This window comes from Phyllostomus discolor, chromosome 8, assembly GCF_004126475.2.
Source record: "Phyllostomus discolor isolate MPI-MPIP mPhyDis1 chromosome 8, mPhyDis1.pri.v3, whole genome shotgun sequence".
In the NCBI taxonomy this organism is placed as follows: Eukaryota; Metazoa; Chordata; class Mammalia; order Chiroptera; family Phyllostomidae; genus Phyllostomus; species Phyllostomus discolor.
The window spans coordinates 22,803,431-22,817,932 of record NC_040910.2 but is presented as its reverse complement, the minus strand read 5'-3'; the positions used below and the strand labels follow the sequence as shown (position 1 = coordinate 22,817,932).

Below are 14,502 nucleotides of genomic sequence, written 5' to 3'. Positions count from 1 at the left end.
GAAACACACATATGTGTTTTATAAAGTAACAGCAACTTGCATCTAAATAAGCCCACACAACAAAGCAGTATGCAACAAAAACTTCACTTGCACCCTGACAGAATCCAAGTTAAATATGCATTGTTTAAAATCATCTCATTTGTAAATAACAGCATGGACAGTCCTATGATTCTTTTTAATATTAAATTATTTTGAAAATGTGTACAGTTGGGTAAAAAGCACATGAAGGTAGTTTTATAGCTATGAAATGCCTGCATGTTGAGACCTTTTAGTACATGATTATCACTAAAGTTAATGTGGTCTTCCCTGAAGGCTCCAGCAACCCCGCCGACATGTCCATGACCTGTATCTGTGTCCTTTCAGTTTTAAATTACCCTGCTGAGTCAAACAATTGGAGAACAAATTAGCACCAACTGCAGAGGAGACCTTTCTGGTACAAAATTCTGACCTGTAAAACCTTAAGCCTTGAATATTTTTCTGTCAGAGTGCTAACGGTTCACCAAATTTGCATCGAAGAGTCACTCACTCATATTTCCTTCAACAACCTTGTCTTCACTGGAATGAGTACAAGACTCGACTGGTTTGTCAGCCCCTTTACTAGGATAAACCACTTTTCAATTTAAAAAAGGGGGGAAATACAATTCTATTGTTCTTCTCAGACCCACCTTTTCTCATTTTACCACCTTATATACAACCAGACAAATAACAGCATGAAAAAAAAATGTTATATTTTAAGGGTAGATGTCAAACACACATGCAACTCACAGCAGAAAGAAAAAACATTTACAGAGCATTGAGAATTCCTCCAGGGTAACTGACCTGCATACTTTTAAATGTTCAGACCCGTCACGGTAGGTGGCAGGAGGTTTATGAGGACAGCCATTCACCTGGAAACCTGCGTCATCTGCATACTTGCTGCCTTCTGTTCCTGCCAGTACTTCAGTGGTGGAATCTGTTTCTGAAAATCTTTTGTTGATTGGGTCATTTAGCCTAAGACTATGCAAGAGCTGTGGGTCCCTGTGGTGGTGTCTGCCTTTGCTTCCTTCATGGTTCCTTGAGGATCTCTTAATCTTGAAGGATCCCCTAGGCAGGGAAAGACTGTGCTCTTGGTACCATGTGCCTTTCCCCCTGCAGAGATTTAAAGGGCCACTCTCACATTCAGTCAGCTCTTGTTGCTTTTTACCTTTGGAGCCCAAAGTTACCAGATTAATTCCATTAGGAGCAGAAGCCTCATCCAAGTTTCCACATGATTTATTATTATTTCTCCTTCTTCGTGACAGTCGGAATTTCTCTTGGGCTCTTCTTTTTGCCTGGATCCAATGACTCTCATCTATGGAAGATGAATCTGAAGAATCTGTGTATAGCTCACTCCATCTGGGGCTTGAGATCTGGAGGTGCAAATCATTTCTTCTCCCTCTTATTTGTTCTTCTGCATGCTCATATCTCTCAGAGGCCCTTTTCCTCCTCCTGGGCCTCTGTTTTACTGATTTCTTACCAGACTCCTTCCTAGCAGGGCTCAGCACCATGACAGGGGTGCATTGTTCAAATGCATCTTCTGACATGTCATGCAAGATGGCAGATCTAGACAAAGCAGCAGACAAAGGATGGGAAATGGGAATAGAGAGGAAAGCCATGGGAAAACAGAGAGAGAATGATGAAAATGATAGCATGGACCAAAAGTTGGTAAACAAAGATCAAATGAAGAAAATGTACTAAAGGAAAAAACAAAACTTAAGCCTGAATAAATTGTTAATGGACAACATAAGGCAGAAGCAAGAGCCACACAGTCTCAGAATGTAAAACAAGAATACAATACATTAGCCTAAAAATATTGAGTAGAATCAGTTGCTGAGCACTTACCTGCAGATGTCCTGAGTGGACGGACAGACAGACAACCTTGACTGGCTCCTGGGAGCTGTCCCTGTGGTTGGGCTGCTTGCCTGGAGAAACAAGTTAGATAATTTGGCATCTTGGTTAAGGTAATACATGGTCGATATCTTTCTTTTTTTCCACATATTTAAAAAATTACAACAAACGTGGCTGGCAGTCATGTTGACTTTAACACACACAGCTCACAGAATGTAGGAAGTTAGAGGTCCGTTTTGCAAAAGTAAAACTTATTTGAGGAACTTGAAACAGCTGAGATGGTGAACCACTTAGCTGTTGCTTCATTTGTGAGAGAGGAAGATGATTATACAAATTCTATCCTTACTGTGACCATTTGAGTGGGATGGCTCATTGTCCTTGAAAATAAATGGATCACACTCAAATATCCTATCATGTAAAGGACATAAAGGCCACTAAATGACAAGGATAATAATGATCTAGGACCTAAATAATCAAATAGCCATTAGATTGCTAGCATTGCCTGGAGTTAACACTAAGTCACAACATGGACCCATGAGATAATATATTTGAAAATACTCTGTAATAGTTAAAAGTCTGCAGTCATTACTACTTTATCATTGAAACTAATAAAATCTATCCATCACAGCATTATGGGCCTTTCATATCTATTAACTCTATGATCATACTGAGCCCCAAATTAAGAGAACCAGAAATACTTCAGATTCTTGGCACAAAGTTGAGTACATTTCACTAACCTCCTATCTTCCTTCAATTTGACTTCTTTAATCTGTTGTATTTAGAACACAGATGATGATAAAGCAAAAGCTAGAGTGTTTTGAAAATTTACTGTGTGTCCTGCATTGTGCATTATCTACTGTCTCTTTAATTCTCCTAGTAATCTCACAAGTGAAAAAGAATAATAACGGCTTTGAGTGAATATTATGTGCCAATCACTCTTTCAAGTAATTTTTATATGTTCACTTATTAATACTCACAAGCAACATATGTGGCAAATACTGTAATTATCTCCATGTTCCAGATGAGGGAACTGAGCGATTGGTGCTTTTTCTTACCAGTAGGTGTTCGAGCAGAGGATTGGATGAGAACTCCTGCCCGTTCGTCTGTTCTCTAGTCCCCCTAGCAACACACCTCTCTTTCACACAGGAAAAGAAGGAGCTCCTAGGTCCTGACTCAGGCCACTCAGACTAAGGCCAGTTATCCCAAACTTCAAAGTAGTTCTAAAAATGTCCATATTTGGGATATTGTGCAATCCAGAGAAAAAGAAATTAATTCTAACTCAAGAGGTCAAAAAAAACTTTCAAGAGAAGGCATGGTAGACTGAATAATATTCCACCTCACCTCCCAAGATGTTAACATCCCAATCCCTGGAATTTGTGAATACATTTCCTTATACAACAGAAAATACTTTGCAAATATAAGTAAGTTAAAGATCTGGAGATGGGAAAATGATCCTGGATTATCTTGCAGGGTCCAATGTAATCGAGAGGAACCTTATAAGGTGGAGGCAGAAGTGTTACAATCAGAGGAGACACAGTAAGGAAGGATAAGAGCAAAGGTAAGAGAGAAGGGAAGATGCTACCTTTCTGTTTGTAAAGATGGAGGGAGGGCTCCCTGAGCCAAAGACTGCAGGTGGCTTTTAGAATCTGGAAAAGGCTACAATTAAGACTGAAATCTATTTGGCCAGCTGACTGATATAAAATTAACCCTAGCTGGTGTAACTTTTGATTCATTTGCTCAGCAAACACGAATTAAGGGTGGATTATATAATAGATACAATGATGAGATCTGGGAATAAAGAAAGAGACGGCATCCTGAAGGGGCTTCTTGTTTAGCAGAGAAGAGATGTAAGTGAATAGGCGACTTTAGTATATCCCAAAAGAGTCTAGGAATGGGGTTCTGATGAAGGAAGGATACCTAATGCAGAATGGAGCGGAGATTTAAAGTAAGTGTCTCAGAGGAAATGACACCTGACCTCAAAAGGGTGAGTGTGAGAAAAGTGAGGGAGGGCAGCCCAGACAGGGAGAAGGCTGTACAAGAGCACAGAGTAGAGAGAACATGGCTTTTTGGGGGAACACAGAAAGGTTTGCAATGACTGGAGGGAAGGTAGTGAATGAAGTGTGAAGTACCAGTAATACAAAGTCAAGATGAATGAGTAGACAGGGGTCCTGTATGCCACATTGAAATGTTTGGGCTGTATCCTCAAATAAATGGAAAGTCATTGACAGATATTCAGCAGTAAATGGAAATCATGAAGTCTGGGGTCTAGAAAGCTCACCTTGGTGACTGAACCAAGGTGACTGGGAGGTACAGAACTGACTGCAGCAGGGAGAAGAATTAGGATTTAGGATTAAGAATATATTTGGTGTACAGCAGGGACTGAGAAAAGGGGTCATTTAAGCAATATAGCCCCAACTGGTTGTTTTATTTTTAAATAGGACTAAAATCATTTGAAAGATCATCTGGAAAAGGTAATATGCGTAAACATCTAGGGAAATTCTTTAATAAAAGCTAAGTGGGATCACTTTTATCAGATATAAAGCAGCATGACTCTTCAGAAATCAGATTATGTGGGTGGCAAAGGAAAGGATGCATTAGAATAGCAATCCATCTATCTGTCTATCTATCTATCTATCTATACCTTATTACATAGTAAACTTGCATTTCAAATCAGTAGGAAAAGGCTAGGTATTTAAATAAATAGCAAGAGAGAAAATGACTAGTCATTTACAAAATGTAAAGCTGGATGCCGTCCTACTGCCTACCATGAAATTTAGGTGGATGAACGACTTAACTATAGCAAAATAAAACCATAAAAGTGTGTGAGGAACACATAACTGAATATGTCTGTAATATTTTGGAGGGGAATTTCTTCCTCAGGAGAACAAGAAACAAAAAAATCAACACAGCAACAGACTATTTGGCATGATATTTAGAAAAATAACTTTTAATTTAGAGAAAAATAAACACATATATTCACACACCAACACTAGCCCAGAAAAAATTTGAAGACATAAATAATGTCATAGTCATAACGTCTATGATAGCCAAACAGCTGCTTTCTCTAGTATTCTGAGATCTTTTTACAAATCAAGGGGGAAAAGTTGATTGATATTCGAGAACAATGAGTAAGACACACAGACAGTTCACACAGAGGGAATTACATGTGGCCAAAAGCTACATGTAAAAAAGATGCTCAATTTCAGTAAGCAAACAAATGTGGATTCAGTTAACAATGGTCTTTACATTCACTTATCAGATCAGCACGTTTAAAAAAGGTTGCTAACACTCCGGGTACCAAGGTGGGGAAACCAAGCATTGCCACATATTGGTGAAGTGTGTAATTATAAATTGGCATAACTTGCTGGAGGGCAGTTTGGGAAACGTTGTTAAAACAGAGAAAGTCTGTTATTCAAGTCAAAAATTCTAATCACAGGAATCGGTTTTGCTAAAACACTTGCACAATTGCCCAAAGATGTTTTCATTATAACAAGAATGTTCATAATAGCATTGTTTGTAACAGCAAGAAATTGGAAACAACCCAAATGTTCAGTTATTTACAGTGAAATACAAAAGCCATCAGAAGGAAAGAGACACACTTCACACAACAGTCATACACACATTTGTAGGAGGTATTTTTATGTGAAAAGTCAAGTGTCAAAATTATATATAGTATGACCTCATGTGGTTAAATAATGCTTACATTGTATATGTTATCATATGAATAGGACACATTTGGAGAAGTATCTATCCAAACATTAGCAGTAATTATCTTTTTGAGGCAGAATTATAAGAAACCTTTGATTTTCAGGTTATAGATTTCTATAATATTTAAAATATTCAATTTTAATAAAAGGAAAAAGTTTTAATCATATTAATGACGATGTTATAAGTGACAACAAGAATCAAGATTTGTTTTCTTGCCATAAATGATAGTCATTCTTCCTTTACCCTCTTTGACCTCCACGTCCCTTCTTCAATTAAATGTAGTCAAAATGACACCCACAGAAAAGAATTGTTGGAAGGATAATATAATATCATTGATTAGGTAAGTGCTTTGTAGCATGTCCCAGGGCTGTAATAGGACATTAACCTTGGATTATGAGAATTCTTTTTATTTATTCCCAATGAATCACATTTTCTCCCAACTAACGGACTCAATGGTATGCCCTCATTCAAAAAGGAGACACATAACAGCCTTCAGTCAATGATTCTCAACCTGGCTAAAAATTGGAATCACTGAGATTTTTTTTTTAATTACCTCTTCCTGGGCCTGTTTTAGAATTTCTGAGGAAGGGGACCCAGGACACAGAACCTGATCATCAGCATTCTTAAAATTCGCCCCAGTGACCGACTCAATACATCCAAAATTAGGAACTTAAATTATTGGCTTATATCAAAGGGGATATTATCCTACTTCAAATTTCATATTAGTTTTTATTTCCCTGAGATTCTTGATAATATTCTTGAGAGCCTTGATTTTTTTTTTTTTTTTTTGGATACACAAAAGTGTTTTCTAAATTCCAAATCTCACTTTTATACATCTAGATGAGTTCTTGGGCTTCTGGTCGTAGTTTTTATAACCTATAGCAGGGGGAGACGAAGGGTATGACTTGCTCTCTGCTTACTGTTTGCTGCTGAAGGGCAGGACAGTAGAGAAGGGAGGGAAGAACAAAAGAAGAAATTCCAGTGTCTTCTCTCTGCAGCAGACGGACCTGAGCCAGTTTTCCCATTCCCTTAGCCTGGGGTGGGGAGAGTCTTCTTGTGCTTTTGTGGGAAAGACAACTGAGATTGCTAGTCTGGGGAGGCAAGCAAGGGCCACCAGAGTTCAAATAAGTGTGACTCTGTAACAGAGGGCCACAGAAATGACTACCTAGGCAAGAGGCCTGGTGATTCCAGTGAAAACCCAAGTGGGTTAGACGGTCAAACCATAACAAAGAGCTAGTCACCAGGTCCAAGGGCCAGCAGCTGTGCTTTAGCATCATGTCTGGTAGAAACCTGCAGTGTAGAACTCTAAATAGAGGGCCCTCCCAATATATTCTGAAAAATGTAGGGAAGTGGGAAGAAACCGTGAAAAATGGAATGTGATTAAGTTCTGAAGCCCAGTAGACAGAAGTCTTGTTTTGAAGAAAGCAAACATTTCCCACATCAGCAATAAAGGGGACTTGAGAGGAAGTTAAGAAAACTGAGATTACTTGTAGAAATTCACATGGCCCCTACCTACCACAGTATGCAAAACTTACTGTACTACATGCTGAGGGTTGTGTAAGATTCCTTAGAAACTTGTGTAGCAAACATCTACACCATTGACTGATTATAAAATCTAGATGTAGAAGAAAGTGGCCTTAAAGCCAAGTTTATAATTCTGTGGATTAAAAATGGTGCAGAAAGGAAGATGCAGGCCAGATAGCAAAAAGTAGAACAGAGAGTCCTAGCAAGTTGTCATAATGCTCCTTTTGGCACACCAGAGTTTGGAAGGAACCGGACATCTTTTCTAAAAGGGAAAGCCAAATCTACCTTTAGCAATTCACACCATTATGGGAGAGGCTTAGTGCAAGGCTGGACTCTTCAGGCAGGTCAAAAGAGAAGCTGCAGGTAATGAATCTACAGGTGCAGAATCTAGCCTATCTCGAGAGGCCCTAAGAGGCCAGCAAGAGAGCCACCTGGTCCACAGGGGCCAAGCTAAGCCAGCCTACATGTCCAATTGGAAAAGATATTTGAAAACACAAATGGGAGAGTGACTGTCATCAGCGAACGAATGGCAGACAATTAGGTTTTTAGTAGCAGCTCATGGCACCTCTCAATTCTCACGAGCCACCTGCTCTTACTGACACAGATCAGACCCAGCACAAGCATTGGCAGCGGTCCAGGTTGAACCCCTGGGACCCGGACATGGTAAGGCTACTTCTGAGAGCAGGGACCATCTCTTGCGGGCATCGATAGGGACCATTCTGTGAAGAAGTTGAGGACCCAGCACAAGTACCCAGGCTACCTAGTGAAATGTAGGCATTCTGGTAGCGGCACAGACAGATTCAGACTGTTGTCTCTGGTTCCCTGTGTTACGTCCCTCAACCCACTTCTGATAGCCGCAGCTCTGGGAAACAGTTCCCTGCGTGTGCCAGCTGACCTTATGGTGGCCATATCCCACCTCAAGTGAATGTTACTTAGTTTCTACTTTGTACTCCTAATTCCATGGGGACACACTCGGGCTTGCACAAGCCTGAGTGCAAGGGGCTTAATACCTCTAGGAGCAACTCTTAAAAAATGGGGTCCAGAAGATAATTGGTAAATGGTCCATTCTCCTTTCTCCCAGGTAGAAAATTCAGAGAGACATTTTAAATATTTCCCAGATGTCCCATTAGAATCAAGCAGTCATAACTGACTTCAAAATGCATCCTTGCCCTGGCTGAGCAGCTCTGTTGGGTGGAGCGTTTTTCTATTCACCAAAGGGTTGCAGGTTTGATTCCTGATCAGGGCATGTGCGGGAGGCAACCAATCAATGTCTCTCCCTCACATCAATGTTTCCCTCTCTCTTCCTCTCACTCTAAAACCAACTTTTAATAAAGGACCTATCCTTGGGTGAGGATTTAAGAAAATGCATCCTTAAATTGACTTTTTGCCCATATTTGTGTGATGTTCCATAATCCCTCATTTATGACTCCTGGGATGACTTCTGAAACACATCACTTGCACCAAAAGTCTTGTCATCAGAACTTCTGTGGGGAACCCAAACAGAGAAAACTGATCCTGGAAATTCTTTTAGATGGCTGACCCACAGGATAGAATTTAGGAGACAGGTCACTCATGGTCAGACATAACAGAGAACCCTTTGCTGGTAGTAAGTATGGTGGTGATAGTGCCTAGTGAGCTGCAGCATCACAATTACTGGGTTGGCAGAAGTGCAGGTGGATGGAGCCATGCCATCACTCTGGCATTTGTACAGCATGGGCCAATGATAAGGATGAGGATGCGCACTTGCCTGGCTGTCTTATCTGTCTGGGAAACTTCTATAAAAGAGAATGGCAGGTTCAACTTGGTTAATTGTCAGCCAAGGGCACTTTGTGAAAGCTCAAAGCATAGAGATGTTCCCTCTAGGCAGCTCTGGACTGAAAGGGGACAGAAGCCAGGGATAAGTACACCAGCCCCCAGTCTTTCAAGTAGTCAGTTCTTGGAGACATTCTTTACATGTCATAGGTGATCCTGTTGAAATCATGCTCTGTTTGGCACATCAGTGGCCTGTACTACATCCTTCTATTGGCTTCTCCTCCTTTTCTGTTTCACTGCTCTTCTCCTTGCTGCCTAGGAAACATCTCCCAGACCAGACAAATGATTCATACAAGAGTGCAAGTCTTTGTCCCAGGCTTGCCTTTGTGAGAACATCAATTCGGGGACTGGAGGTTTAGGGTGGGATGTATTGTCAGAAAAACTGGTTGCCTGCTGCCATTGCCTGGGCTCGCAGGATTCTCCCCATGCTCCTGTAGCTGAAGGTATTACCAATCGCTTCAGTCCTCTCGCTGCTGGTCTGGTGCCCACTGTAAGTCCCGCTGGAAAACGGTCAAGTTCCAGATCCTGGCACCCCCCTCAACCTGATGCAGTGAATTGTGCAGAGAGAGAACAATTCTTCTCATAGTTCTCATTGCCTCCCTTTTGTTCTTCATTTTGATCTGTATGCTGCAGAATGGTGGGATTTATCTCCCTAAGGTATAGCTCTAGTCACTTCCTTTGCCCTGTTGGAAGGCTTCAATGGGTCTCGACTACCTAATAAATTAAATTCAAAGAGAAGAATTTGGTGTTTTCAGTCCTTTGTAAAGTTCTGTGTCCCATCTACTTTTCTGATATCACTGGTAACTTCAGTCACTTATCTTAATTCCTGCATTCCAGCGAAACCTAGCTTATTTGTTATTGTCAATATGTTTCATACTTTTATTTCCATGCCTTTCTCTACAAAGAAGATGGCAAGAGAAAAGGTTTGGAATTTTCCTCAAGACTCAGTTAATTTTCCAACTTCAGGAGCTATTTTATTTGAGCTCCAGCAGCCCTTTTAACACTTTTCTTATGGAATCATTCTTACTCTAGTTTTTACATCATTACCCATATTCCTGTCTCATCATTTTCAAACTGCCACACCATTCTACAGTTAATCTTTTTTTTTTTTTTTGGCTGTCTTGCCAGATTGAGACCATGTCTTACTCATTTTGGAAACCTTCATACTATCTTGCATGTATCAGGCAGCTAAAGGGTTGTGGGGTTGAACTGTGCTTGGTAATAATAGTTGGGCTGAGTTGAATTGTCCTTGCTAAATCCTGTCCTGACTACAGTAGAGAGAAAGATGACAGGCAATCACATCCAGTGACCCCAGATCAAAGGGCTCCACTCTGTTCTTTAAAGGAGGCAATTCTATGCTGTAACAAATAAATGCTGTGAGGCCAAATTTTGTATAATTCTTGAGACCTTTTTTTGTGGACTTGGAGTTGAAAAGCACACCAAATTAAAGATGCACCCTCTGTTTTATTTGAAAGACAGGGATTCCTATTGAGGAAGTGATATAACTACATTGTATAGGGAAGGATATATGTTTCACCAGTTTTTAAGCTGGCAGGGTCTGTTTAAAAAGAAAACATAGTAATGGAGAATAAAAAGGAATTAAAATCTTTTAAATGCATGGCCCTATTCAACAGCAATGAATTGTTTTAATTTGCTAGTTGGTACATTATAAGAGCTTGGTAATTTGTTCATCCCTTTAATAGGTGCAAGATTGAAATGCGGTCGGGAAGGGGAAAATAACAATTGACTGGATGAGCAGAATAATATGTTCTTTGAAATGAAGCCTTCTTTGTAATGGATGTTTATTTCAGATGATTACATTGTACAGTGCATTCAAATGGGAAAAACAAACAGGAGGCCAGCTGCACTAATTTTATCAAAGTTATTTATATCCACCATATAATTAAAGGCAGTAATTTTAAATTGGGTTTTCTGAGAACCCATTTATAGGCAACACAAGACAACTTGTCTCTATGGCATCGAAGCTGTGATTGTGCTCCGGGGGCAATGTTAACGGTTGCCGATTGGCCTTGGCATTTTGAAAATTAATTACTGCTTCAAAAGTTGCTAAAGTGGTTGCCTTCTGCTGCCCTGACCAGTTTAGATCTATTCTACTGGGAAAATGCGGTATGTAATTTATGATGTGAGAAAGAATAAATGGCTTCTATTATTTACTAATACATTAATGATACCTTATGAAGAATGACTCCAGAACTTCGGATAGCAACTGCCTTGCGAAGCTTCCTTCTTTTAAAAAAAAGTCATTAATTTCAGTAGTTTATGAATGACATGTTAAAGAATTAAGTATTGAATGAAATATTAAACTGGCTCCAGGGAACAGAAATAGGCCCAAAACTGTCTAAAAGACCGTTTTTGTTGTGAAATAAATTTAGAAAACATTCATGCAATCTCAGAGCTATAGGGAACTTCATAAAAGTATCTTGGTCTAACCCCCACCTGACACTGTTAGTCCATTTATCACGCTCTCAGTAGGTGATCATCCGGCGCCGCTTGGTCAGTAGCAGAACTCACTATCTCGTGGGGGCTTCCCCTGCATTTCTCTAGCTGCAACATCTGATGGTGCCACCCCGTTATCACCTTGGAATTGTTTTTTCTGTGGGTTCCTGCACTAATTCTAGTTTTACCTCCAAAGCCATGCAGAATTTGCTTAATCTCAAAGTCTTTCTTCTATACCAGGACCTTTTGCTATGTATAGATCTTCATCTATTCTGTATTCTTGCACCCCATCCTCCATCCTCTTAGGCAAGTTTAGAGTATACTATGCAATCTTATATGAGCATGTGAAGTATACATTTGGAGCAGTGAGTAATTACATTCATTGGACACATAGAATGCCAGTCATAAATCTGAAAGGGAAGACTTTAGACAATGACAAAACTTCGATGTCAGGGTAAGGAGTGTTCTACACTATTTGATAGGTAATCAGTGAAGATTCTGATGAGGAGATAAGGGTCATGACAAGTGTCTTTAAATAAGGTAGCAGCCAAACTATGAAATACATACAAATTTTCCAGAATAGAGAATCTGGAAATAGATACACAAATATGACCAACTGATTTACAACAAAGGTGCCAAAGCAATTCCAAGAGGAAAGGAACATCTTTAAAAAAAATGGGGCTGGAACAAATGGATATCCACCTTGAAGAAAATGAATCTCAATCCTTATATTACAATATACTGAAAATTATTTAAAATGATTCATTGCAAACAAAAAGTGAAAACTATACAATTCTGAAAAAAATAGAAGAAAATCTTTGTGACCTTAAAGTAGGAAAAGATTTTCTAGTTGAGACACAAAAAGCAAAAATCATAAAATTAATTGTTGGCAAATTAGATTTTACATAAATGAAATACTTGTGCTCTTAGAAAGGTATTAGAAAGAAAAAGGTGAAGTGCATATTGGATAAAGAACTTGTATCCAGAGTACATAAACAATTCTTACACTCCTATAACTCAGTAATTAAAAAGACAAACACCAAATAAAAATAGGCCAAATATATGAGCAGCCACTTAAAAAATATGTGACTTTCCAATAAACATTTGAAAAGATACTCTAAACCATTTATCATCATTGAAAAGCAAATTAAAGCTGCAAGAACATACCACTACATACCCATTAGAATGTCTACAACTAGCCCTGGCTGGCGTAGCTCAGTGGATTGAGTGCGGGCTGGGAGCCAAAGTGTCCCAGGTTCGATTCCCAGCCAGGGTACATGCCTGGGTTGCAAGCCACAACCCCCAGCAACCGCACATTGATGTTTCTCTCTCTCTCTCTCTCTCTCCCCCTCCCTTCCCTCTCTAAAAATAAATAAATAAAAAAAAAAAAAAAAAAAAAAGAATGTCTACAACTAAAAATACTGGTAATATCCAGTACTGGCAAGAAAGCAACTGGAACTTTTGAACGTTACTGGAAGTAACCATCTGGCAGTTTGACATAAAGTTAAACGCACCTACAATACAACCCAGCCATTCCACTTCTGTGTATTTACCCAAGAGAAATACAAGCATATGTCAACTTGCATACAAATGTTCATAGCATTACTCATAATAGCCAAAATGTCAAAGCAAACCTTATGTCCATTGACAGACAAATTAATAAGCACAATGTGGTATATGCATACAATGGAATATTATTCCACCTTACAAAAGAAGGAAATTATGACACATTTTATCTGCAACATGAATAAACCTTGAGAACATTATGCTAAGTGGCATAAGCCAGACACAAAAAGACAAATGCTGGATGATTCCATTTACATGAGATGCCTAGATCAGTCAAACCCACAGGGACAGGAAGTAGAGTGTTGGTTGCCAGGGGCCGTAGGGCAGTGTGGAGTGTGTTGTTTATTAGGCATAGAGTTTTAGTTTTGCAAGATGAAAAGAGATTTAGATACTGATTGTACAACAGTGAGGATGGACTAAAACCCATAAACTTTTACTCTTAAAATTGATTAAGTGTTCTATTACATGCATTTTAACCACAATTAATTTTTTAATGTAAGAAGACAATGGAACAAAGAGGAACTTAGAGAAGAAAAGGTGAGACACATACACTGGCCCAAGTGGTGAGGCAAATGTGGTTCTAAGTTTTCTGGCCCCTGATACAAAGAATCGCTTCCCATGAGATAAAAACAGAGTGAACCATTAGAAAAAGCACAAGTGCTGGCTCTGAGGCCAAAAAAGAGTGTCCATGTCTGGGTGATCATTTAAGAGAAACAGTGATGAACACTATTGCTCAACACCATTTTTATAATGGATACAGTGTTGAACGTCAAACACATGTCCATTGTTATTTTCCAATGGCATGAGGTCAAAGTAAAATTCAGTGCAAAAGGAAAATTTCTACTTTGACATTATGCCATCAGAAAATAATAATGGACATGTGCTTGAAATTCATTGCAAGTATTCTTAACCCTTTCTTCTACCCCCTCTCTTAAAATCTTCACTGCTTGTCTGCAAAGTCTTCATGTGACCTGGGTTGGCAGACAGGGACACAGGGAGAAAGAGAGGGAGGGTAGGTTTGTCTACAAAGGAAAAGCCTGAGAAGGAAACAAGATCCAATAAGGAGATGGAGTAAGAGCGGACAGTTAGGAGTCAAAGAATAGCTTTAAGAGTTTTGTGGTTCAGACAAAGTTGAGTGGCTGTTTAAATGAATGAAAATTTAGGGAATAGAAATGAGCCCTTTAGGAACCCTCACCGTGTGTGCTCTGCTCTAACTGCAGCCTTATCTCTGTTTCTACCTGGAATCCATAGGCCATGCCAAAACAACCCTTCCCCCCAGAAGACCTCACCCGTGCTTTCAGAACAGGAAGTCCATCTCATTTGAATGATATTTGGTGTTGACATAGGACTTAAATTTGGACAAGACCTCGATTTATTTTGGTTACATCAATGAAAAGGAGCCGTGCAGAAGAGCAAAATATGGGATCTCAACTGCTCTTTCCTATCTGGTTTAGTTCAGGAACTAACGTGAGAGGAAACACCACATATCATATAATACTTTATAAATACTGTGTCTCCCAACAGGGTGGTTGATACAGAGTTAAAATGAATTAAGAGTTATATAGTCTC

The 14,502-nt window shown here is 39.4% G+C and overlaps 1 protein-coding gene across 5 annotated transcripts in view; it reads right to left on the bottom strand.

Annotated features, from left to right (window-relative positions):
- Window positions 1-14,502, bottom strand: part of MARCHF1 (membrane associated ring-CH-type finger 1) — a 247,367-nt gene that overhangs the window by 67,800 nt on the left and 165,065 nt on the right. For 3 of the 5 annotated variants that reach the window (XM_036031937.1, XM_036031938.1, XM_036031939.1), the window contains exons 3-4: window positions 1,861-1,940; window positions 820-1,581 (exon numbers count right to left, since the gene is read on the bottom strand). In XM_036031937.1, coding sequence (XP_035887830.1) covers window positions 820-1,581; window positions 1,861-1,940 — 842 coding nt within the window. The remainder of the gene's footprint in view (window positions 1-819; window positions 1,582-1,860; window positions 1,941-14,502) is intronic. The other 2 variants (XM_036031940.1, XM_028522073.2) reach the window with 1 other exon arrangement.